Source organism: Nicrophorus vespilloides, unplaced genomic scaffold (genome assembly GCF_001412225.1).
Source record: "Nicrophorus vespilloides isolate i.1.1-1 unplaced genomic scaffold, Nicve_v1.0, whole genome shotgun sequence".
Lineage (NCBI taxonomy): Eukaryota > Metazoa > Arthropoda > Insecta > Coleoptera > Silphidae > Nicrophorus > Nicrophorus vespilloides.
In genome coordinates, this window is record NW_017096512.1 from 157,747 (window position 1) to 183,391 (window position 25,645).

Below are 25,645 nucleotides of genomic sequence, written 5' to 3' on the forward strand. Positions count from 1 at the left end.
AGAGCGCCCTCGGAGTCAAACTAAAATCTTTTTATCGCAATATGGCAGCAATGTCATAGTGCTGGTACGTACTAGAAAAGATCGTGTTCCGTAAAAATGAATTCAGTTCTGTTCTGCGTGGTCTGCGGTAGCAACGAGAAAGTACACAGGTGTTCGAGCTGCAAGTCAACGTACTATTGCTCAAGAGAACATCAGAAACAGGATTGGAAGCGTCACAGAGAAGAGTGCAAAGCACGCATCAACGGACGCGCCACCAACATCGAGCATTCTGTGGAGCAGCATCAGGGGAACCCCCAGTTGCCAGACGAGGGTAGCTCTGAAAGCGAAATACTGAGATCACAGGCCGAGTGTTTAAATCCGCATTATAAGGAGGACAAGACACCGACTGAGAAAGCCCTGAAATCTGCCAGGACAGCCATGCCAATCAGTGGAGAGAACATTGTACATCCCAAGAGACCTGACTTTAAGGACTTCCCAGAGAGTTCGCACTTCTTGCATGAGGCCCACAATGAGACAACAAATGGGATCTGCAGGAATGTGATCCATGACATGGATGCATATGGTGTGTGTGTTGTTGACAATTTTCTGGGTGATGGTCAGGGGAAGGCAGTGCTGTCAGAGGTGCTCGATATGTCCACCAAAGGGGTATTTAAGGATGGCCAATTGGTTAGCAGCAATGGCAGACAAGATCTGAAGACCATCAGAGGTGATCAGATCACATGGATTGATGGTAGGGAGCAGCATTGCACTCAAATTGGAAAGCTCATCAGTCGGGTTGATGCTATAATCATGAGAGCAAACAAAATGTACAATAATGGTAAACTGGGAGACTATAACATCAATGGAAGAACCAAGGTAAGAATTGAAGAATAACAAAAAGATTGCAAAAAGATTTTCAAATATCAAAAGTTCTTCATGTTTAAGGTTATGTCGCTGGCATCGACATAGTTCCTAAGAAGAAATGTAACAATTCATTACAGAAATCACACGCAATTCCTAATTAATTGAAACATTCCTCGTGAACAATCGTTCAATCAAGCAATAAACGTTTGTTTACCAATCGAAGATTTGACATGTGTCAGATTTTTAACTAAAATTGTAAACAAGCGAGAACGTTTCAACAATATACGAGAAAGTTTTGCATGGAACTTCTTCTAAACTCGCACAAAGTATTTTTATAGTTTCTAAATATAAAATGGCGCTCCGTTAAAATCGCCCACTTGGACGCACTTTGTTTTCGCTCCTCACAAGATCTACGATTTCAAAAATAGGAAAACGAAAGAAGGCAACTTATATTGCAATCGTTTAGAGCGTTTAGCGCTTCCTGCTTCACGTTTAGAAAGTTGCTATCACGAACATATTTTGGCATTTAACAAAGCTAGAAATTGGGTTAGCGTTCTCCGAGCGATCATATTTGTTTGTTTGTAAACATGTGTATTTTCTATACAATCTATAGCGCAAGCAAACACAACTGAACTATAAACAATTATAAATCCAGGCTTCATATAGATTTTCCCTCTGGAAACTGCAATTTCGTGAAATCATCCTATATTTTTTTTAAATACGCCTTAATCTGAAATTGGAAAATAATGGATATCTGGATAAGTCTGGTAGCGTGGAGAATATGCGTGGTCTATGTTTATTTACGAGTGCGCTCTCCGTTGCACTCGCTTCGTTCACGTGCGCTTCTCTCCTTCTCTCGGCTTTAGATCGGAGCATGCTTTTAGTCACGTACGCAAAATCCCATATATATATATACGATTTGTACCTCGTGTTTATTGTTTTCGTCTAACACAGCCAGGATTCTTTTCCCATACACACATACAACTCGCAGTTTTAAAAACCCAAAACCTCTTTAATTCTTCTCTCTCTCTTATTGGACTAACGAATGAAATAACAACGAAACAACGTCATCGATCCATGAAATTGCTCTTCGGTGACGCAACGCATTGTTGACTTTCCTGCTATCGTAGTTTCTCTGCAATATCTATAGGATTTTCCCAAACTAAAGTGAACTCTTTTGAACGAAGCCCAACGATGTAATTTATTTTTTTTATTGAAACAAACCAAATAAACAAATATACACACAACATTATTTGCTTACGAAACCAGTAACTGTTTACACTTAAACATTGCGGAGATCGTTCATTTCGTATTGCGCATTTTGTATGGTAACGAAACATCATCATCATCATCCATCGAATCACGCCAAAAGCACCGGAAGAAAACATCAGTTACGCAACGTCGTAAATCGATTTTAACATCATCTCTTTTTCTTTTCTCTCCAAAGCGAATGGAAAATAGAAATTCACTTTGAATAATTACTTGGATACGTGGGAGGAGAAACAAGTTCTCTTCTCGTGATTCTAGCGAAACGTTTTAAAAATTAAAAGCAACATCAATTTTGCAACTCGTCCAATTCGCGTGATTACCAAGAATATTGGATATTTAGAATTTCAAATATTTACTTTTTGATCTGCATCTGGGAACAGTTTATCGCTGCATAATAATATTTACATAGGTTTTCACGAAAGTTAAACAACTTTTATCGCAGATTGGGTGACCAATTTTTTGATCAATTATTTCAATCTATTTTGCATATAAATATTGTTTAATATTTTTTGGGCATTTAAATAATAATTGCCGAGTGACGCATCGATGAATGAAGTGATGTCCAAAGCAGGAGTTGTTGTCATAGAAACATCTCGATGGGGGTTCTATTTCAGTCGAGATTTATAGATTTTTTTAGTAGTTATGGAAACAAGTTGAAATAGAAGAAAGAGCATGCGTTGCGAAATTTAGAAATTTGAATCGCCAATAAATTCGTGATCCTAATACTCATCGATTTAAATATTGCAACAGCATAAATATTTAAGAATCTAAAGGACAGAAGACTGTTAGATTTCTTTTTTCTAATGGATATTGTTAGTGGTTTTGTAAAAGCAGTTAACTTTTTTTTTGGGGTTCAATGTCCTGTGTGTAAATCCGTTAATCTCTTAATTAAAATGCAATGTTTTACTTAATTCATTTTGATATTACGTTTACGTTTCTTGATTAAAAATAATGACTTCGTGTTACTGAATGAACATCATACAAATAGTAAATATACTTAGTATTTACTGTAAACAAAACGCATTGAACCGTAACGATCAAATGTTAGTTATTGGATCAACGTTATTCGCGGACACATTTTTGTTTATCCACAGATGCCTTTGGTTGCTTGAGCATTGCCGGATGCTAAAATCTTTCGACAGATACAGGAAGCGAGTAATTAAAATTCCAAACGTTGTAATTCAATTCCGGTTGTATTCTTCAGTATTCATACTTTCAAGTCTTTGTTCTATACTACATTTATCGTAAAAAAAAGTTTCTAAACTTAGATATGATTGCTCTGAAACATTACTTATTTATTATAATTGGTCGTCTGCTTTATTATAAAGGTCGAAACAAATTGTAACTATGATGTCCTTCGTGGGATAATTACCGAAACCTTTAAAAAAAAAGTATATATGTAAATACACGAAACATTTTGGTCAAGGTCCTCGGGCCATCATCCTTGGTGGGCTTGGTGGATCGAATCGCACACGTAATCGTTTACACGCGTAAACTGGGCTCGGTTCTTCCCTGATGGCCACAACAAATCAATGAATCTGATGTAAATTCGCGAATTTGCACGTAATTATGGTTGCCTACTATACAAGATTTGAATTTAAATTTGCGCATTCTTCGGTGTAGTAAAATAGCAAACAATCTGCGCTTTACAGTAGTAAATCAATTAACTACTCGTTAGATCTAGATTATATCATCAAATTAGTTTCCGTTAAGTGTTTTTTTTAAATGTGTAAGCATGCATTTTATCAATGAATGTGTAAATGAATCAACATTTTCGGCAATGCGAAAGAAGTAGTGTTCATTCACGGCTCGAAGTATATTTCCAAGAAAATCCAGTCATTCCGATTTAATCTAATCGCATTGCGAATTACTAATAACACGTTATTATTCCTTTCCGAGAACAATCCGCTCGCAAAAGGAATTTCTTTTCTTTCTTTTACACATCGGTCATTATATAATCAACGGAATGTTATTACTCAATTGATATAAATTAGTTTTTTTTTTAAATTAATTGTTTGTGTTTTTTTTTCTTCTTCTCAAAGATGAGATCATTTCACGAAAGTAGGCCATTTATTTCTGTATACACATTTTTTTTTTCTCGAGAAAACTTAATATGCTATACATGTAATAAGCTACTAGTGCAGGTACTTGAAATTGACCTTTGCCAATGTAAAATTAAATTTTATTTTGGTTTAAAAAAAAGTATTTGGCACCTCAGTCTCGAGCACACTTGCATGTCTGTATCTATGAGTGAGACTTTATCGGCGTTGAGTTGTTCAAGTTGATAATGGTTCGAAAATGTGAATGAATTCTTTTACGTAAGAGGAATTAATATAATTTGGTAAATGCGACTTGCTTTATAACCTGTTTACATTCGCTTACAAGTTTCAGTAATTTATTTTTAAAACAAATTATATAAAAAAAAAAAGTAACTTATGAGATAGTTGCTGCAGCATTTATTTGTTTGACGTAAATTACGAAAGATTGCAATTGTTATCTTAAGTAAATACATGGAGTATACGATGAATATTGGATAAAATGAATCAATTTGGAACGTAAAAATTATTATTCATGATGCACTGGTTTGTGGGTATGAATATTGGACCACCCACGTGAATGGAATGCAGGACTTTATTGTCCAAAGAGAGCAAAAGATGCAATTGGATTATGCAAGTGAGTCGGTGCATTTGGGACAATGGAAATGTTACGAACATGCCGGGTGTGCGTGTAAAATCCGCTAATAAAATGCATTCACGGTAGACCACAGAAAATGGTGCAATTTTGTGGCGGATTCGTGGAAATTCCCGACCGACGATCATATCTAAAAATATCGGAAAAGCATACACAGAACTCGCTAATAAGCGAAAATGTATTTGTTGCAACAGTTAAATGCACACAATTCTTGGTACTAATCTTGTTATACACATAAAACAACTAAATCACAAGATTTTTTTTTTAATTTTGATATTTTAATAATATAGTAAAACCTCGATTAACGCTTTAAACTTGTCTATTTACTGTATGTTAATATGACTTCAATAAATGAGGTGTTACTGCAGTTGCAAATCATATGGGACTAGATATTCAAATGCTAGGTTTTTCATGGGGGTTTTCCTACTTCAGATTATAAACATGTTATTTGTTAAAACCGATGATTGGAAAAGCCTCTATTAATTAATTAAAATAACCAAACAAATGTATTACACTGATTACTAAAGCTGAACGGAATTTAAAACTATTCAAGAATATATATATAAAAAAAACATTGAATATATTTCACTTTAAAATTGCTTTTAAAAATACAGAAAAATAAACCTCGGTAACACATAATATTTGTGATTTATAAATTTGTAGATTTCAATGTTTAAGTAATTGTTGTATTATTATTATTTATGTAATAAGAAATCAAATTGTTTTATAAATATGTTGAGAATATTAATAATATTTTGAAATGTGAAATAGTTGTTTTAAAGATAGTTTTTAATAAGTAAAAATTGTCGAATTTTATGAAATGTAAATACTGTTTTTTCGGATGTGCCGCAAATTTATGAGACAATTAATATAAATCTATGAAAGACGCATTAAAGTTTGAAGTAGATTTCTTTATGGGATAAGTGTGCGTCTTATGGTCAGAAAAAATACTGTCTGTAGATCATTGTTCCAGAGGTGATAAAAACTGGAGCGTGTACGTGTATTCCCACTAGACAGAAGTGTTTAATAATAGAACGTATAAATATTAAGTAATGCAATTTCTAAATGTGTCTTTGAGGAGGAGGTGTTGGCCAGAAATCCCTGTCCCACTTTTTCGCTCCGTACGGCGCACGAAAAGAAACGCCGGTTTTCCTATTAGATTTCGGAGCCTACGTGACGTTTGCTGGGTACGTCACGGCCCTACACGTGGGCTGGCACGTAGCAGATTCGTTTGTTCAGCCTCTATATATATATTTTTTGGAGTGCAACGACTAACGAATAACAATATTTATTGTACTCGGCTACTTGGGGGAGATAATTGAAGAAAGAAAGAAACAATGCGGTTAAACGCGAATAGACCGAAATTCGTGGCCCAAATAGGCGCGCGCGCGCCTTTTCTCTACGTGCACGTCCACTTTTCCTCGGTGTTTATTTTCGTTTCACCTGAATTTGTTGTTTTTACCTTATCTGGCATGGAAATTGTAAACAGTTCGTTTCATTTCATTTCTAGCAAAAACGTTCCTTATCTGAACACAATTGCCAATTAATCGTGATGCGACGCCGAATTCGTTTTATTTTTATCTTTCCGCTAATTAGCGATCATTGCTCACTCTAATCTGCATTATCTTTGCTTCGGAATGCGCACAGCTGCTGCAATCCATCTCTTGCGTATCACGTTTCTAAAAAACACAGTATCTTTTATAGATTCGATTGTTTATGGTCAGTAGCTTTGATATTTATTTTCAAACCACTTTATTATTCGAACTTTATTATTGTAACACAACTATTGTTTGAGTGATGAAATTTAAACGAAATATTTATAAACTGCAAATTCTTTAAAATAAAAGTACACTTATTTACACTTTGGATGATGAGTTCGTTGTGGTAGTGACGTTTTCTTTACATAATAGAAGAAAAAATAACATACTTATACATACATATACACGAAATGAATGATTAGCATAGATTTTTTTTGTAAATGGGATCTTGAGAGTCCTCATTCATTCACATTGGGTATTAATTATTGTTAATTCGAAGAAGTGTTGTGTGTGTGTGTCTGTGCTCCGCGTGTGTAAATAATATGACTACATAACAACCATATAACTTACTTTGTAACCCAACTATTGTTTGATTGATGAAATTTAAATGAAATGTTTATAAACTGCAAATTCTTTAAAATAAAAGTACACTTATTCCCCGATTTACACGGTAGATAAGTACTTTTGAATGTAGAACCGTGTAAATCGCAAATTATGCAGGAATTGGTGTACTGTTGCACGAAATTATTTAAAATTACAAATGTAATGTAAATGTCTCGAGTTTAACATTGTTCTCTTTGTTTCAAGGCTATGGTTGCTTGCTATCCAGGATCAGGTTCGCATTACGTGAAACACGTGGACAATCCGAACAGGGATGGAAGATGTATTACGGCCATCTACTACTTGAATCTGCATTGGGATATTAAATGTAGCGGAGGATTGCTGCGAATTTTCCCAGAAGGCTGGACCGATAAAGTAAGTTCTCTTTACATTCTTTAAATATGTAACAAATTCAAACTGAATGTTGTAATTCAACCCGAAAGTTGTTTAGGGTCATTGCAACTGGTTTCTGTCGACTAAACATGAGTTGACAATTGCTCGACTCGCTGTACCATTTACGAAACTTTTGTCTCTATATTTTTCTCCTTTCTGATTGCAGGTTGCAGACATAGAGCCGCTATTCGATAGGTTATTATTCTTCTGGTCGGATAGGCGGAATCCGCACGAGGTGCAGCCCGCATTCCACACGAGATACGCGATAACGCTATGGTACTTTGACGCGAGAGAAAGAGAGGACGCTTGCAGGCGTTATGAAAAAGATCGTAAGTCATCTTTCAAATTGATTCACAGATAAATCATTCTATGTAATGTATTAATCCATTTATTCGTTACACATGAATCTGTTACTAACAATTAACTGCTGGTATTAGGGTGGTCGACACGGAAGTCACTATTATTGATTTTTCATAGTATTTGTACTTCAGCAACCTTGACCAAGTTTTGTCGTGTTCGGGCCAAAAGTGGAACTTGCTAGTATCGATCCCTTAAAGCATGTCTTTCTTTCATTGCTTCAACCTACTACAATTAGTGCACTAATGCTAAAGCATTACATTTTTTGTTTTGTTTTGGCTATTAAAACACTCCACAAAATTATTCTAAATAGTTTAATAAAATGTTATTTATTTAAGTAAATATTTGTAATTTTAATACTTTAACTCATAATAATAATGAGATAATTATTGAATAACAATTAATATGTTTATGTTTGCAGGTTCCTCTTTGAAGAAGAAATGAAACGAGGCTCCGACGATGAAGGGGAGTGCGATTCGTTCAGTGATGTGATATTTATTTAAAGGAAAAAGGGACTGCTGGAAGGATGATGAGTTCGTTGTGGTAGTGACGATTTCTTTACATAATAGAAGAAAAAAATAACATACTTATACATACATATACACGAAATGAATGATTAGCATAGATTTTTTTTTGTAAATGAGATCTTGAGAGTCCTCATTCATTCACATTGGGTATTAATTATTGTTAATTCGAAGAAGTGTTGTGTGTGTGTGTGTGCTCCGCGTGTGTAAATAATATGACTACATAACTATTATATTTTGTATTTAGATGTGTAAAATGTGTGATAATTTCCAATGATAACCGAACTGGACCTCTCTGTTTGGGATGATGGCTTTGTTTGTTGATTCTTTTTTTGTTCATTCTACACAAACCACACGGATTTCTGAGAATTAAGTGAGAATACTGATTGTAAAAGTAAAACAAAATAACGAGTATTAAACTAAATGCAATACGATAATATGTGCAACCCCAGAGCAGTTTCCTATAGTCTATGTATATTATTATTATTATTAATTTTGTTTCCTAGAAAACAAACAACGTCCCCCCAGTTACAGTGATTTATTTGCTTCTTAATTACTCAGCATGATTTATACATACATACGTATTTAATTATAGTTTTCTTAATGCTTATAAAAAAAAAAACATCAATCGTTTTTTTTTCTTCTTTAATTTAATACAAATGATTTGTATATAGATAGTTTACAGTGTATTATTTTATATATCTGAGAGCGTCCTCAATTTTGTTTGAATTATTATTCAGTTGTTCTTAATTCTATTTTTACTTGGAGTAATCTCGAAAGACTATGTATAATGTATAGGTAAAAAAAATAATGAAATTATATATTTTATATACAAAAAATTTGTATATAGTAGGATTGAAGTGTATACTTATCTTATATATTATATAGTGTAACATTTTTATTACTAATAATTTAATTTGAAAAAAAAACAAACTTTTTTCTTTTTATATATATATTATATAAAAAAAAACTATGAGTTTAGGCGATAAGAAATAAACGTGTTTCATAATAAAAAGAGTAAAGACAAAGATATTAACATTATTTGATCACAGAACGCAGTCATCCAATTGTTCGGTGTATGGGGTGTAGCATTTGAACTGAAAACCGCCTTCGCAAAACGAACCCTGTAAACAGTTTACAATTTAGGAATTAGTTGGTAAAACTATATAGTTTTTTTGTTTTAATTACCGGATTGACAACTTTGCATCCCTTGTATTCGCCTTGATAAGATTCCGATTTATCCCCGATTACAATCAGATTTGGTAGTGGATACAAATTGAGCGTATAGTCGAAGTCCCAGTGGACGGTCAGAGCGTTCAAAGACATCGGGCTTAAATGTCCTTGACTAATCACAGTTCTGGTTACGCAATCTGAGAGCTCATCCTTTTGCGGTTTGTGGATCGTCGCTTGCATTAGCTTCGCTAAAACGTCTGCTCGAAACAGCACGATTTCTCTGGTGCAGTATTGAATTCGACACGGATTCGTGGTGAAAATCGCATTCGGAACTACTTTCGTGAACTGCGATGAGATTATAGAAGGAAGAGATATCCTGAAAAGCAATGATTTAAAGTAAAGTTTTCGATTTAAACAAACGAACACTCACCTAGGAACTATGTGCGGGGTGCATGGATCCATCATGCCTGGCACGAAGACGAATTTACTGTTATTCAAAATGTTTGGAAACTGATTTACTAATGAAGCAAATTGTTTGAAGAGTTTCGACAGGACTTCGATGTACTCGGACCCGTGTGATTCGGACATGAAGTTACCCATAAAAATGAAGGCTGAGGGCGGATTTGCCTCCATTCCGTTAAAAAGCATTTCCAACTTTTCGAAAACCTAAATAAACACACTTGAAAATCGTTTTTAAATATTCAATTTGCTAGGAGTTTACGTTAGGGTGATCCAACCAAACATCGGAGAACAATAGGAGCATGTTCATGGGATTCCTATTCAAATAATCCTTCAAAGCTTGAGACTGTCTCAATGGAGTGGAAGAGTCGCCACCAAAATAATTTATATTACTGAAAGACAACCTGAAATTTCTTGTTAAATATATTACTTCTAACTATAATATTAAGCATACTTGGAATCATTATACTCCTCGCCTGGTGGTAAAATTATTGTCGAAACCATCAACTTTTTATCTTCGTAATACCCATTCACCAGTACAAAACAATTCTCCACGAATAATCCACCATGAAACCTTCAATTACATAATTAATCAATTGGAAACAACAAGCAAACTTTAAACTAAATTACTTAGCATGTGTTAAATCTAGATGGACAATCCCAGTGGGATCTTCCAAATAATATTTCCCCTCAGAAACTTGCAATAAGGAACCCAATATCACAGTTTTATCTAAAGTGTGCTCAGACAGAGTTAGCAAATAATCAACTGTCTGCAGCTGTATTCTATTGGCTTCAGTGGTAAGTTTATTTTTGAAATTCCTCCTTGTCCTCTGCAAAATACTCTCGTACCTCTCCAAAAACAATTGGGCCTTGCTGTTGGCATCTGATAGGAAAGTGGATTTCTTGGAACTCACCATATACCTTTTCCTTTCTGGATCATACCTGAGTCTGGGGAATTCAAAAGCACCAATCACTTTGAAGACAGTCTCATGTTTATCGTGGCCTGAGTGCAAGCACACTTCAATGGCCTGCTTGATATGCTCCAACTCAATACTTCTATCATGTATGTTCTGCCTTTCCAAGCTCTGGCATATATCCTTAATGCAGCCATCGAATATCTCTGTATCAGTTAAGTCGATGTGCTCCTCAATGCATTTCTCTATTATGAGCTCACAGAATTCTCTACAAAATAAAATGTGTTAGTTAATAGTCAAGGCAATTACAATAACTCACTTTCTAATATTAAAACCGCTCAATTTAAATCCATTGAAGAGCTTTTTCTTGATTCGTTCCAGATTCATTTTCGTTGGTTAATAAATTACTAATTTTTGGCGCTCTTTTACGTTCAAAACATTGTGATTTGTGCTTTATATTCGAACGTTAGAGAAAGTTTGGTTGCATATTGGAAGAAGATACTGCTGACAAATAGTGACAGATGATGACAGAACAGATGATATCATTGGATATGTCACACGTCAAATACACAGTCAGAGTAGGTTAGGTTTTTAAAAGTAAACTAATAACAAATTGTTTGTGATTCGGATCGCGTTGTGGCCCATAATTGAAGTCCGATCGAGCCACCTGCGATGTGGTCCTTTTTTTCGCGCGATCCTTCCAAGGATTTTAATTTCGAGATAGGTGAGCCTGTGCTTGGGCTGCAGGAGCACAGTGTTTGGACTTTACACAAAGGCAAAAAGAAGGTAATTAAGATATATGTCAATTTGCATCTTTATCCTGTTGTTAAATCAATCTGTTTTATGTTTAGGGAACCAATGAAGAAGTATCTGTATTTGTGTTTGATATTAAGAGTGGATCAGAGACTCAGCTGGATGTTGCAAAAGCAGCAGTGAAGCGATTGAAAACTCTAAGGCATCCTAGTGTCTTAACCTATTTAGATAGCTTGGAATCTGAGAAAGTACTGTATTTGGCTACAGAATATGTAGAACCACTGCCTCAACATATTGAAAAGTTAAAGTTGGATGGTCCTCAGAAGGATCTGTACATTGCATGGGGAATCTTCCAAATCACTGTAAGCTTCTTAATATTTATTATAAATTATTTATTTATTAATTTGCTTCAATTGCAGAGAGCTCTATCATTTTTAAATAACGATGGTAATTTGAGACATAATAATGTGAATATTTGGTCAGTGTTTGTAAACACTTCTGGTGAATGGAAATTAGGTGGGGTTGAGTATGTAGCTACTGCTCAAGACAATAATTCCATAGCTATTAAAATCATCCCCTCACTTGAGATCTATGACCCACCAGAGAAAAATGATCCAGGCAGGCAAAGGCAAATAACCAAATGGTAAGAGGAGAAAAAACATTAACATATTAATTAGTTATTGTTAATTTAATTTACGTTTCAGTTCAACTGACATGTGGGGTTTAGGTTGCTTGATATGGGAATCATTCAATGGGCATTTGCATCAACAATCGTATCTTAAACTTCTGGATAAAGTATTTTGTTTAATTTAAATTATTATTGCTAAATAATTATTCGGTTTAACTTTTGCACAGATACCTAAACAGTTGAGCCCGTTGTATTGCGAATTGGTGGGAGCGAATCCCACTTCGAGACCTAATCCCGCTGATATTATAACGCGCTGCCGGAAACTCGGCGGTTATTTCAAAAACGATTTGGTCGACACCCTTCTGTTTTTGGAGGAGATACAGATCAAGGATAAGAACGAGAAGAATCGTTTTTTCTCGAATCTCACGCCACACTTGGACAACTTCCCGGATAACGTTTGCAAGCACAAGATCTTGCCGCAGTTGATAACCGCGTTCGAGTACGGAGATGCTGGTTCGGCCGTTCTAGCTCCAATGTTTAAGGTAAATTATATTTAAGCATTTATCTAATTACTGATTTGGATTATATTTTGTTTTTTTAGCTTGGACGTTTATTGGACGAAGCCGAATATCAGAAGAAGATCGTACCGTGCGTCGTGAAACTGTTCAGCAGCAACGATAGGGCAACCAGATCCAGACTACTGCAGCAATTGGAGTATTTCATCGGTCATCTTCAGGCGGGAACTGTGAATGATCAGATATTTCCACAAGTTGCTCACGGATTCATGGATACGAATCCGACAATCCGCGAGCAGACTGTCAAAGTATGATTATTTCAAGAGTTTTATGCTTCTTTATCTAACTTTTTGTTTGGTTTTGCAGTCTGTGATACATTTAGCACCAAAATTAAACTACAACAATTTGAACGTGGAAGTGTTGAGGCATTTTGCTCGACTACAGGCCAAAGACGAGCAAGGCGGCATCCGTACGAACACCACCGTCTGCCTGGGCAAGATAGCTCAACATTTGCACCCACAAATTAGACAGAAAGTCCTGATATCTGCTTTCATTAGGGCGATGCGCGATCCATTCCCGCCCGCAAGAAACGCCGGGATTTTAGCACTTGCCGCCACCCAGCAATACTATTTGCTTGCAGAAGTATCCGCTCGGATATTACCAGCCTTGTGCCAGCTCACGATGGATCCGGAGAAGTCCGTTAGGGATTCGGTGTTCAGGACCATCAAAGGGTTCTTAGGAAAACTGGAGAAGGTGTCCGAGGATCCAAGTCTGAGGGAGAGTATGGGTACGCCTCTGAATGAAACGCATTAATCTGGGATAATTAATTGATTCGTATTTTCAGAAGCTGATGTGAACACGGCCACGCCCAGTCTCAGCAATGCTGCGGCAACATGGGCCGGATGGGCGGTAACCGCTGTCACTGCCAAATTCTACAGGAGCCAATCGGACACCGTGAAATCGATTAATCCCATGTCGAGTCGCATGCTCAGCAAACCAGCTTCCTTGGAGCAGCCCTCCAGCAGCAGCATTTCTACCACCACTTCCAGCGTAACATCGATGACATCACTTGAACACGAAGACGCCAGTCGCGGGAACGATTCTGTTTCTGATTACGATTACGACAATTGGGGCGAAAACGAAAATTGGGGAGATATCGAGGTAAAAAAAAATATATTTTTTTTTATTTCACCACGATTATTTTACTATATTTGGTTATAACATTCTACTTTTCGGTTACTTCTGAATACTCCAATTCTTTTTTATTCTAACAATTTCACAAAAAAATATTAATAATTAACACAAACTGGACGATTCTCATCATTAAGATACACATCATTTATTCATTCTCCTTAACTGTCTATTCATCTCTTCTGTTCATTCTCTGGATTTAACATCATTGCATTAAATTTCTTCAGACTGGTGGGCAGATGGCCAGTAGCAGCGGAAGCGGCGGCGGCGAACAAACCAGTAATCCAACATCGCCGCCCTCCGGTTCTGCCACAAATAAAGTTACAGATGGTTGGGATAATGAAGAATGGGGAAGTTTGGAAGAGGAACCCGTAAGATAAATTAAAACCATGTAACATTGACGATTACAAGAAAATGTTTTTTTTTTAATTCCATTATTAGGAAGCTGAGGCTGAAATGACTTCTCCGTCGGAACCGTGGAGCCCGAGCGATAACACTGTAGACACATCACACGCCTGGAGCTCGGATGGTGTTAGTAATAGGAATAAGGCTCAAGCGGGATGGGAGGATACCGAGTTCGAACCGTTGGACGAACCCTCGTCCACGAACTCTAAACTGGAAGAAGCGAAGAAAAAGCGTGAGGAGAGGAAGCTGATGAGACAGAAAGAGTTGGAGGCTAGAAGGGCTACCAGACAAACCGGTGGCCCGATGAAGCTGGGCTCCAAGAAGATTTAGAGAAGGGAAACGATTTGCTTTGACTACGCCACATATCTTTTCTCTATACTATAATAACAAACAAAAAAAATCGATGATAGGAATAACGGAAAGAGAACTGTGAAGCTTTCGGAATAACTTTTACTTCTGAAGCTTGTTTTTTTCTATTTAACAAAAACAAAACAAAAATTATATGAAGAAGATTGAGAATGAAATACCAAACAAAATCATTTTCTAAACGATTGATGGCTTTCACGATTTCAGATTTTCCATCGGAGGTTAAAGTTTTAATGAGATAAAACCCCAGTCCTTTTTTATATCTAATTAATTATTACTACCTGCATGACTATATATGTAAATAAATTGTATTATATTTATTAATCTTATACTTTTTTCCAACGATATTGTCGAGTCAAAGAAAGAAACATAAGATATACATATTGTCGAATCTTTACTTTCCGCCATATAAATATTACTTGTTTACATTTTAATGAACTACAAATAAACGGTTTTTTAAGTAATTTATGTTTCAATTTTATTCCAATCAAAATTTACTTTCAAATATTAATAAATGTTAAAAAATAATTAATTTTATGAAGACTTTTCAATAGGCAACCCAAATAACGTTACATGACTGAAAGTAATGACGAAAGGATACATAATTAAATTACGTTCATCTATGAAATGAAATATCCTAATTGTATTTAATTCCGTGAAACTTGCGATCGTCTATTTTATATATTTTTAAATAAAATTTTGTGATCGAGTTTGGAATGTGATGGCATTCAGATTGCAATTAAAAGAGTTGTCAAATCCAGTCAAATATGTAAGCAATATAGCATAATAGCATGAAGATGCTGAATGGCTGAGTTGTTGTTGTACATATGTAATTTTAATAACATTATATTTTTGTAAGCATTTTTTAAATGAAAATGAATGTAGTCGTTCGTCAGTGGTGTGCGTGATTGTAGTGTGCCCCAAACATGTATTTCCCAATCGGTTGGCCAAAGGTGCTCCAGATTCCTGATCTTGGAGGCACACACATTAAGCAGGTCACATCGAACAGGGACAGAATCCTGTTTGCCATCCTCACAGACGATACCCTATCCATTTGGTTCTGCAAGGTAAACATGAATCCAAAATATGCAAATAAGAAAAAAATATTAATCAACCTATCTTTTTCTTCCAGCCTTGCGTTCCAATTGTTTACCATCAAAGACCCAAACAGTCTTTGGAGAAATTTGGAACAAATGTTATTGTCGAATGGAAACCAGACTCAAGTAAATTAGTTATTGCTGTAAGTACATTTGCATAAACATGAGTTGTTTAATGAAAGATTTTAGCACTTTTGGCTAAGTTAAATATTTACATAATGATCATAATTAATTTTAGACTTCAGAAGGACACCTCCTGTTTTACACCCTGAATGTTATTGTCGATCAGAAGGGACTTTACATTCAGACTGATTCACCACATGCCAATTTAAGGAGGGACAGTGCCGAGCTGTTCATTAAGGAAATCATACCACCTCTGCATTTAACTCTGGTAAGGCATACACTCTTGACACCATTCCATCTATTAATTAGTGAGAATATTTCTCATGGAAATGAATGAAAATACTGTTATATCATCTTCCTCTTGTTTTTTTTTTTCACACTTGTTTCCTTTAATTACAATTGTGAAATTTTAGGATTTCATATTGGCTAACCTGAGTAAGCAATTAACAAAACGTTGTTTGTATTTTAATTAGCTACATGTTTATGTAATTACATTCAAAGTATTTGAATTACTTATATTATAGTGTTCATAAGTAGTTACAACAAGATAAGATATCTACAGTTATAGCGTTAATTACTATTGTATAAAATAACTAGTTTTACAGTATTTAAATATCTGTGATTTTTTTTTTGAATATATATTTATGTATTATCTTTTATACTTTTATATAATTAGCTTACATCACTAGAATATGAAGATGAAGTGAAACCATTTTCGATTTTATTTAGTGTTAATTAATATTTTCTTGCTTTGTTATAAGAGCGAAGAGGCTTTGCTATGGGACGGAGCAATAACGAGCATTGCCTGCATTACCATGACCGAGATTATGGTCGCAACAACGAAATCTCATGTCTTGAGGTACAAATGGGATGGAACCCAGAACAGAGACTACAATTTGGATTTGCGCAGAATTCCTTTCTGCATCAACCAGCAAGTATCAAAAGGTTTCTTTTAATTAAAAAGCAATAAAATTAATCAAATTTACTCAATTTTATAATAATTTTAGCCATTCCAATTGTCGAGGAAAATACTTTTATAATTGATATTGAATACTCTCCGCTTGTCGGTGGATTTGCCATTGTATTGAACGACGGACGCGCTGCCTTTTTAACAGCCTCCTCGTTGAGGTTCGATCCCAATGTAAGACTATTATTATTAAAAAAATGCAGATTTTTTATACTTTTATTTACTTGCAGCAAGTTCAAGGGATTTGGGCCCAAGGCATCGAAGACGCGACTTGCGCTAGTGTCAATCACAAATACAGATTGATAACTTTTGGTAGAGAAAAGTGCGTTTGCATCACTTAAGTTATGTATTTCTGTTGTAATTAATTTTCCTATTAATTGTTTTCAGTGCTGAGTGCATAGTGTATCACATAGATGAAAGCACGGGTGGATTGGCTGTGTCTCATGCTTGCACTTTAAGTAGTAAAGATTATCCAGGATCTCCGGGTCCGGTCCACGAGATCTGCTGGACTCCGGATGGTTGTGCCATGGCTGTATCTTGGAAGAGAGGAGGCATAGCAATGTGGTCGACGTTCGGAGCTCTGCTGATGTGCTCCTTGGCCTGGGATTACGGTTTACACGTCGATCTTCAGAAACGCAATCCACTCCATGTGATCTCAATGGAATGGGGAACGGAAGGATATCAACTGTGGATGGTCCATAAACTGTATGATAAGACGAGCAATAACGAACAGAAAGACACCAATGGCAATGACGAGGCATGCGAAATTGACAACGAAGAAGCCAATGCCACCAACATGATCCAAATGGACTTCGCCAAAAGTGCTTTGACAATAAATCCGTGCATGGTGAGATGGGAATTATTGAAATAAACTTATTTAATTTTAAACGAATTGTTGTTTTCAGAGTCACCAAAGCCATTTGTATCTGCAAGGCGAGGATAAGCTTTACATAAACTCGGCCGATACGTTGATCAAGATTTTCTCGGATCGGTCTAAGGAGGATAACGTTTTTGGAGATGCTGGTTCGCCATTATCAACAAACTCGTTGGCCGAAGGTCGTCAATGGTTGGTTCTACCCACTCCATCTACGTATTCAGCTACCAATTGGCCAATTAGAGTAAGCTAATTATTTGTCCATAAGTAAATCTATAAAAAACATTTTTTTAATGTAGTATTCAGCGATCGATCAAGATGGTCAGAGTATGGCCATTGCGGGTCGTACCGGGTTAGCACATTACTCGATGCAATCCCGCCGATGGAAACTCTTCGGCAACGAAAGCCAAGAAAAAGATTTCATTGTTTCGGGCGGTCTGCTCTGGTGGCACGACTACATGGTATTGGGATGCTACAGTATAATCGATAATGGCGACGAGATCCGATTGTACCCGAAAGAATGTAAACTCGACAACAAATTCGCCAAGATTATCCGAGTGTCCGCCCCTGTCTTGCTTATGAACAGCCTTCAAGATCAGCTGATCACTTTCGGTTCGGATGGACAAGTTACCATTTGGCATTTGAGGCAATTCGATTCAGGTAATTAACGATTATGACATTAAAGTGAATCCTATAATTATACGGTTTATGTTGCAGTTGGTTATGTGGAAGTAAACAAGATGCAGGTGATCGATATTTCAGCGCTCTGCATTCATCCAGCGTGTATTGTATCGATTACATTGACTACGCTACGTACTGAGAGCGGGCGTGGCCAAAACAACAACTCCGAGAGTATGGTTTTGAATATAAGTGGGCGTCTCCTGATGGTCCAAAGGGAAGCCAAGAACGGCGATCGGTACACTTGTTCCATGCCAACTGTATTGGCCAGTTGCGTGGAGAATGTATGGGTCCCTAGCAAGAGGAAAGCTGATAAAGTAATTTCATGTTACTTAAAAAAAGGTTTTATGTTATTAAATTGTTATATTTGTAGGCTCATTTAACCGAAGCTTTATGGTTGTTCTGTGGTTCCCATGGAATGCGAGTCTGGTTACCGTTATACCCCAGAGACGGTGACAAAAGCCACACCTTCATGTCGAAACGGATTATGTTACCCTTTCATTTGCGTATATATCCTTTAGGTAAGATTAAACACTTGGTCCGCTTCATTTGGTAACTTTTTCTGTTCCTTTCAGCAATACTATTTGAAGATGCTATTATTTTGGGGGCTGAAAATGATACAGTCTTGTATACGACTGATTCTAATTCCCCATTCTCACTGCCCTTTAACGTTCTCCAACGTACTGTAAGTTATAAAAATAAAAAAAGTATTTTGATAAAAGTATTTAATAATTCTTTTTCAGAGTCAAGTATATTTACACCAAATTCTGCGCCAACTTATAAGAAGAAATTTGGGATATCATGCGTGGGAAATTGCAAGGAGCTGTACAAGTCTACCATATTTTCCACATTCTCTCGAATTGTTATTACATGAAGTAAGTGTGATTAATTATTAAAAGAAACTTTAACTTATTTAAATTACGTAGGTTTTAGAGGAAGAAGCTACGAGTAAAGAGCCAATACCTGATGCCCAATTGCCGAGTGTGATTGAGTTTATAATGGAGTTTCCGGTTTATCTGCAAACCGTGGTCCAGTGCGCCCGAAAAACTGAAATTGCGCTCTGGCCATACCTATTCTCTGCTGCTGGTAAACCGAAGGATCTCTTCCAAGAGTGCATGGCTAATAGGCATCTAGATACAGCAGCCTCTTATTTAATTATCCTTCAAAATTTGGAAACTTCTTCAGTCAGCCGCCAGCATGCTACGCTCTTGTTGGACACCGCTTTGGATCAATCCAAATGGGAGCTGGCCAAAGATCTAGTACGATTTTTACGTGCGATCGACCCAAATGACGTGGAATCTCCTCGTAATTCGATGATTCTACCCAATAAATTGAGTTTATCGCAGACTACGCCTCCGGTGTCACCGAACGCCGAAGACATCTCGCTTATACTCGGAAACGTGCAAAGGGCGCGCAGTTTTAGCACGACTATCACGCCGAAGTTACCTGAAGCTAAAGTGAGTTTGGCCGCAAGTACAATCGCTGAATCACCTGTTGTTATGAGGAGGAAGAAAAGCGTGACAGGGGGAACAACTAAAAGCGAAAATCGTGATTCCACCAGTAGCAACACAGCTGAAGAGTTCTTCATTGATGTTATCCTGCAGAGACACGCCCGTCGGTTGTTGTCTTTGCGTCGATTATCGGATCTCGGCTATTTTGCCGCTCATCTGGATTTCCATTTAGTCGCGTGGTTGGGGAAAGAGCGTGAACGCGCTGCAAGGATCGACGATTTCGTGGCGTGTCTCAAACAGTTGCACGAGGATTTCAGTTGGCCCTATCCGGCCGAACTCAATGTTCTTCCCAATTCTGGTAACTCCTTAGATATTGAACTTTTGTTGTTAGTTAATTCGTTATTTTTTGTAGCTCAATCATTACCGGAAAGTCCGAACATCGATGATAAATTCAAAGCTCTTCATATCGATACGTCCATAAATGTGCCTTCGTCGAGGGTCGGCGACTCGGGGTACATGAGTTTTACGGGCGTGCCTTGCGTCGCCGGTCTGGTGACTCCTCAGAATACTATCGAGATGTCGTCGCAGGTGACGGAGACGAACGCCAGCGAAATCACGGAGATGGATGCATCATCTCCGAAGCCCATGTTCTATGATGATGGGTTCGAGAAGAAGATCAATCTGTTTGACGCTAACGCTAAGAGTCGGACAAGCATCGGCAACTACCGAATGATGGAGACTCAAATTCGTGCCAACGCAGCAATGGACGATATGAGTGTTATCAGCTCCGTCTGGGGCGAAGATCGCGATTTCGTCAATACCGGAGGTAGCGAAAACTGGGAAGTGCCGTCCACGCAGATCCTGGAACAACTGTCTAATGGCGGGAACAAAGGATCACAGAGATCTGAAGTTCAATTAAGGTAATTTGTTGTCAATACCTTTTTAAATGTAATAGGTTTTTTTTTATAAATTGAAGTTTTGTTTCAGGTATTTATTGCAATTATTTATGGAAGCGAGTTGCCTGGAGTGGTCTTTGCTAATTTCCGTGTTATTGCGCGATGCATTGGCTGTTTTGAGGACCGTGAATGCTGCGAAGTCACCTGATCAGTCCATAGAGTCTGTGAAACGTCTTAAACAGGGACTGCAAATCCTCCATTACTGGACTCATTCTCAATGGTAAATCTCTTTAAAATTAAATTAGAAAAAAATGAAATTGTTTATATTCGTTGTTTTCAGTCTTGGTTACAAACCGTTTATGCTGGCAATCCAAAATCAAATATCCGTCCTGTCAACGATTCTGGCGACTAAAATCCAACATCAACAGATTTTGGACCACCAGCGAGTCGTGTCCGCGACTCTGAGCAAAGTGTCCTCCCCGATTCCAGTCCAAAGGACACGCAAGGCCAGTTCTAATAACGAATCCGTGGGAAGCCACACTGCAAAGAGCAGCGTGTCCAGTAACATTGCGACAAAGGAACGCCTCAGTGAAGTGAGCACCAATCATCATCCGCCTGACGTTCCGAACAATTTGCCGGAAACGTACGAGGCGTCAATCATTCCAGAGAGCACAACCTGCATCCTCTCTTAAACACACACGCCCCGCCCATTAGTGAGTAAAAATTATGTACAAATTTACGTATTTTCTTTACAGTTGGTGGTGTTTGAATTATAATTATTATTTCTGTTAATTTACATCTGTTACGTGTTGCACTAATTTATTAACTTTTATATGTGTGTTTGTGTGATTGAATTCATCCAGGTCAAGTCAATTAGTGTAAAGAAGAAAATTATTTCCCAAAATTAATAGTGAATCATATCATCAGAAACGTATTTTATATATAGACTTGGGAGATAAACAATAATATTTTATATTATTTTTAATTTAGTATTTATAGGCGTAATCAATTTAGGAAATAAAAAGTCTAGTGAATGTATTGTTTAAAAAATTGCGTAAAGCATTAGTAAATTATAAAAATCAATACAGACAGGTTCGACTATAGTTCTCGTTCGTAATAGTCGATGAACTTAGTGGTCCTTACTTCTTTTGTAGATGAAAAATAAAGTTATATACCAGATTTTTTTTTGCGATGAGTGGGCTAGATAGAGCAAGCAAAGAAAAGCATACTACAGTTGTCAATTTTTTTGATATGGATTCCTTTTTTTAAACGGAATGGTTATGTGTTACGTTTATATGTGTATATAAGTATTTTTAAGAGAGGAACACGAGAATGATATTCTCAGAATGTAAGAGTTGAAGAAGAAATAACTGGGAGAGGGGTCTTAAAATGTCACGCCGCTTGGTCAAAGTGAAAAATAGAACGGTCGTGGCTGGTATAATATTGATATTTGTAAATTGTAATACTCTTGATGTTTTTGTTAATAATTACCTACGATAATATATTTTGTATTTGTTAATAACGTTTTTTTGACTACAATTTACATAAATAAACGATAGGAATATTAATTATAAAAATTATTTTATTTTATTTGAAATGTGCCTAAATTAGACATTTCTTCATTATTATTTTTCCGTAATAATAACTTAAATTGCTTTTATCCAATTACAATGGATAAGATAACAAAACATTAATTAGCTTGTGGTTGGTCCTTATTTTCAACATTTTCTTCAGTTTTAGTTTCAACTTCATCACTCGCCTTTTCCTCTTCACCAGTTTCTGCTTCGTCACTTGCCTTCTCTTCTTCCGCAAGTTTCTTAGCAACTTCGTCCTTTGCTTTCTGGAATTTATTGATATCGAATTTGGAAACATCTCCGCCTAATAACCTCAGCAAATGCACGGAATTGCAATGAGCCATGTATACTCTGAGTGTTGTCGTTCCTCTCCATCCGCTCAAATGCAATACCAAACCATCTTCACCCTCCTCCTTGTAAATTAGAACGCAACTTCCTGCGGCCAAATCTTTCAATTGTGCCTGCACCACCTCCGAAAGAGATTCAATGAGTGGTGCTTGATCTGGAGTATCGTTCATCAATAAGGTGATCAAATCGTCCTTAGGAATTGTCACCCTGCGACCAGGTCCTATGCTATTAAATATACTTTCAAGACCATCATTCGCTATTCTGAACGGACACTTCTTCATGTTGCGGTTATCTGATCTGACGAACAGTTTGACACCGGTATTGATGAATTTGATCGTGCCCTGATTTTGGATGACCAAATCGCGCATCGCCGAAGATGTCAAATAAATATTCTTTTTCTTACCGACAGTGCAACGCACCAACAGATTCTTGCAATCGAAGTCATCGGACAGTTCATAGAAACTCTTGATGTCTGGCCAAACGTCCTCGTCTTCTTTGAAGAACACGAAAGGATCTTCCCTGTATCCGTCCCTCCTCCTCCTCTTCCTCTGATTCTCCGGCAACCTGTCTTCCTTTTCCTTCTTCAGCCTCTCCTCTTCCGCATTCATGATCTTGAAAGACTTCTCCTTCGGACTGATCGGCTTCAGCTTCTCTAAAACCGCTACGAAGAAGGCGCCAGTGTTCTGCTGGTGCGGCAAAATACGAATGCACTTATTCAGCTCGTATTTGGCTCTGTCCTCCGGCTTCGGTGGGAACATCTGCGGCCGAATCGTCGTTCTCCAATTTTCGTCAACCTCTTCCCATGTCTTGTAAAACTCTAAATTCCTCGACCCGACTACCCAACTTTCCATGCCCGGAGAATAATTCAGGCCTGGAAGAGTGGAGGTGACGTCCACCAACCTCATTGCACCGTCAGTCTCGGACAACAATCTGTGGATTACAGCTTCGTTCTCTAGTGGATTCAGAGAGCACGTTGAATAGACCAAGCGACCACCGACTTTCAACAGTTCGCAGCCCCTCCTGAAAATCCTCGATTGAACTCCGTGCAGATTAATTGCATTGGCCTGAGTCCATTTCATCCAGATGTCGGGATTCTTACGTAAAGTACCATCGCCAGAGCACGGCACATCGCAAAGAATCCTATCGAACTGCACTTGCTCCATTGAACCGTTTGGCATTGAACACGTCAAATTCGGAAGAATAGCACTGTCGTGGTTGATGACAGCCAAGCACGGTGAATTCAGACGCTTCGCTTGATGAACCAACATATAACATCTTTTGTTATCAACATCATTGGCAATTACGTATCCAGATGGGATGGCGTCGTCTTCGCCGTGCAACATCTCCAATAATTGCGCGGTTTTCGATCCCGGAGCGGCGCACATATCTAAAACCTTTTCCACAATTATAAGTATTTATATAAAAAATATTATTTCCAAAAAACTTACTGTGTGATGTGGCTTAACATCGAGTACGAGCGGCGGCAACATGCTAACAGTTTCTTGCCGCGAAATTGTACCATTCTCCGTCTCCATAATTAAAAAGTTGTGCAACTTGTAAAAAGCCTCTTCACGTCTGATTTCTTTTTTCGTTAAGTTCATCTGCCAAGCCAGATTATCAGGATACCTACAAACAAATGCACTTAGTAAAAGAGCAACAATAAAAATCATTGTATCTCACCATGGCAACGGATAAATTGTTGTGTCAAATTCATTTGTGTGGCCATTGTTTAAGCAATCTTTCAGGAATTGCCCTTTAACAACTTCAACCATTTTTTTTGCCACACTCTTGGATCCAGTTATTCTGAATGTCGTTGGCAAATCTGATTTAATGGATTGCATGAATTCATCCCATTCACTTTCCTTGCAAATACCCACAGTCTGCAATTATCTCCGTATTAATTCACTTAACCCAAAAATTATAAATTAATTTACCTTGTAGTACTGTTCAAATTTCTCGTTCCCCTTGACAATATCCTGGTAAGGTATTCTGTTGTCTTCACCTGGTTGTGCCTAAATACAAAGTTTGAGATTATTGTTTTAAGGTCTTCTAGATGTTTGATAGCTTACTTCTTCCACTTTGCTTACTTTTGCGCGCGAGGCTCTGCCCTTCCGAAAACCTGCCTTCCTCTTACCCATTTCGTCAATAGAAACACTAACAAGGAACGAAAATAATTATTTATGTTATAAAACACGTGTGTTGTTACAGTCTTCGACCTGCAAACACTGCAAATGAACAACATAACCTTAAACCCTACAAACGTAACCTATAGTTGAGTGTTAGTAGTGTTGCATAAACGGTCACAATATAAAATTCTAAATGTTGATTATTTTGAATGCAATTATTGCAATACATTTTTGTTTTAATATCGTTAAAATATTATAAATAGTTGGAGTACAAAAAGAAATGCTAAAATGTTAGAGATTGTTTGTATCATAATTTGCATACTTTTGTTTGGGTAAGGATTGATAAGTATACTCAAGAACCAAAGAGCACATGTACCAACATCCATCTCATAACAAAGAACGGAAGGAATTGTTTTCGTTTGGTTTGAAGTTTGAATCAGTTTGAATTGGTTTGAATCACTAACCTAAAGACAACAACAAAGTAGAAATATTTTTTAAGTGTAAAAATTCATAAAAGTTACCATGGTGAGAAAGCATACTGAAATATCTCTAGTAGATAAAATGAACATAATAAATCAAGTAGCTAACGGTGAGGATAAATTGCATTTAGCAAAAGAACATAACACAAATGCATCAACAATTACCCTCATATACAAGAACAGACATTTAATTTTGAATAGCATAACGAATTGGCATTTGAAGAGATTGAGAAGGTCCAAATATTATAGATTGAATAAAGCTATCATAATTTATTTTAGACAGGCTGTAGCTTACAATAAGATATTAAATAGTCGCATTATCAAAGAAAAAGCTACTTTTCTAGCAGAGAAATTGTCCATAAAAGATTTTACTGCATCTGGAAGCTGGATGCAAAAATTTAATAAGAAGTACT

The 25,645-nt window shown here is 36.9% G+C and overlaps 5 protein-coding genes across 7 annotated transcripts; 3 read left to right on the plus strand and 2 right to left on the minus strand.

The window, feature by feature from the left end:
* The first annotated feature begins 9 nt into the window (after positions 1-9).
* Positions 10-8,282, plus strand: LOC108557275 (egl nine homolog 3). Its single transcript, XM_017913722.1, has 4 exons — positions 10-855; positions 7,149-7,316; positions 7,501-7,663; positions 8,113-8,282. Exons 1-4 carry the CDS (start codon positions 97-99, stop codon positions 8,133-8,135), a joined length of 1,113 nt encoding a protein of 370 aa, XP_017769211.1. The 5' UTR covers positions 10-96; the 3' UTR covers positions 8,136-8,282.
* Positions 8,283-9,143: 861 nt separating this feature from the next.
* On the minus strand, positions 9,144-11,148 carry LOC108557292 (DNA polymerase epsilon subunit 2). Its single transcript, XM_017913744.1, has 7 exons — positions 11,081-11,148; positions 10,478-11,029; positions 10,302-10,421; positions 10,110-10,251; positions 9,819-10,054; positions 9,404-9,764; positions 9,144-9,339 (listed from the first exon to the last, which is right to left on the minus strand). The coding sequence occupies exons 1-7, from the start codon at positions 11,146-11,148 to the stop codon at positions 9,262-9,264; spliced, it is 1,557 nt and encodes a 518-aa protein (XP_017769233.1). The 3' UTR covers positions 9,144-9,261.
* Positions 11,149-11,219: 71 nt separating this feature from the next.
* On the plus strand, positions 11,220-15,020 carry LOC108557291 (N-terminal kinase-like protein). Its single transcript, XM_017913743.1, has 10 exons — positions 11,220-11,547; positions 11,613-11,876; positions 11,934-12,157; positions 12,219-12,309; positions 12,370-12,684; positions 12,744-12,965; positions 13,024-13,444; positions 13,502-13,818; positions 14,076-14,219; positions 14,290-15,020. Exons 1-10 carry the CDS (start codon positions 11,434-11,436, stop codon positions 14,581-14,583), a joined length of 2,406 nt encoding a protein of 801 aa, XP_017769232.1. The 5' UTR covers positions 11,220-11,433; the 3' UTR covers positions 14,584-15,020.
* A 250-nt stretch (positions 15,021-15,270) lies between these two features.
* Positions 15,271-21,969, plus strand: LOC108557282 (guanine nucleotide exchange factor subunit Rich). 2 transcript variants are annotated; one of them, XM_017913731.1, is made up of 18 exons: positions 15,271-15,473; positions 15,534-15,686; positions 15,752-15,859; positions 15,955-16,107; positions 16,601-16,784; positions 16,847-16,980; positions 17,037-17,128; positions 17,194-17,653; positions 17,712-17,924; positions 17,980-18,340; positions 18,398-18,675; positions 18,732-18,879; positions 18,934-19,043; positions 19,102-19,233; positions 19,285-20,167; positions 20,222-20,729; positions 20,797-20,985; positions 21,046-21,969. In XM_017913731.1, the coding sequence occupies exons 2-18, from the start codon at positions 15,546-15,548 to the stop codon at positions 21,395-21,397; spliced, it is 4,446 nt and encodes a 1,481-aa protein (XP_017769220.1). In that variant the 5' UTR covers positions 15,271-15,473; positions 15,534-15,545; the 3' UTR covers positions 21,398-21,969. The 2 variants fall into 2 exon arrangements, with proteins under 2 accessions (XP_017769220.1, XP_017769219.1); XM_017913730.1 differs by having other exon boundaries at positions 15,271-15,686.
* Positions 21,970-22,311: 342 nt separating this feature from the next.
* Positions 22,312-24,898, minus strand: LOC108557299 (tRNA (cytosine(34)-C(5))-methyltransferase). 2 transcript variants are annotated; one of them, XM_017913755.1, is made up of 5 exons: positions 24,715-24,898; positions 24,562-24,639; positions 24,308-24,507; positions 24,076-24,253; positions 22,312-24,021 (listed from the first exon to the last, which is right to left on the minus strand). In XM_017913755.1, the coding sequence occupies exons 1-5, from the start codon at positions 24,763-24,765 to the stop codon at positions 22,396-22,398; spliced, it is 2,133 nt and encodes a 710-aa protein (XP_017769244.1). In that variant the 5' UTR covers positions 24,766-24,898; the 3' UTR covers positions 22,312-22,395. The 2 variants fall into 2 exon arrangements, with proteins under 2 accessions (XP_017769244.1, XP_017769243.1); XM_017913754.1 differs by having other exon boundaries at positions 24,697-24,898.
* Positions 24,899-25,645: the final 747 nt, after the last annotated feature.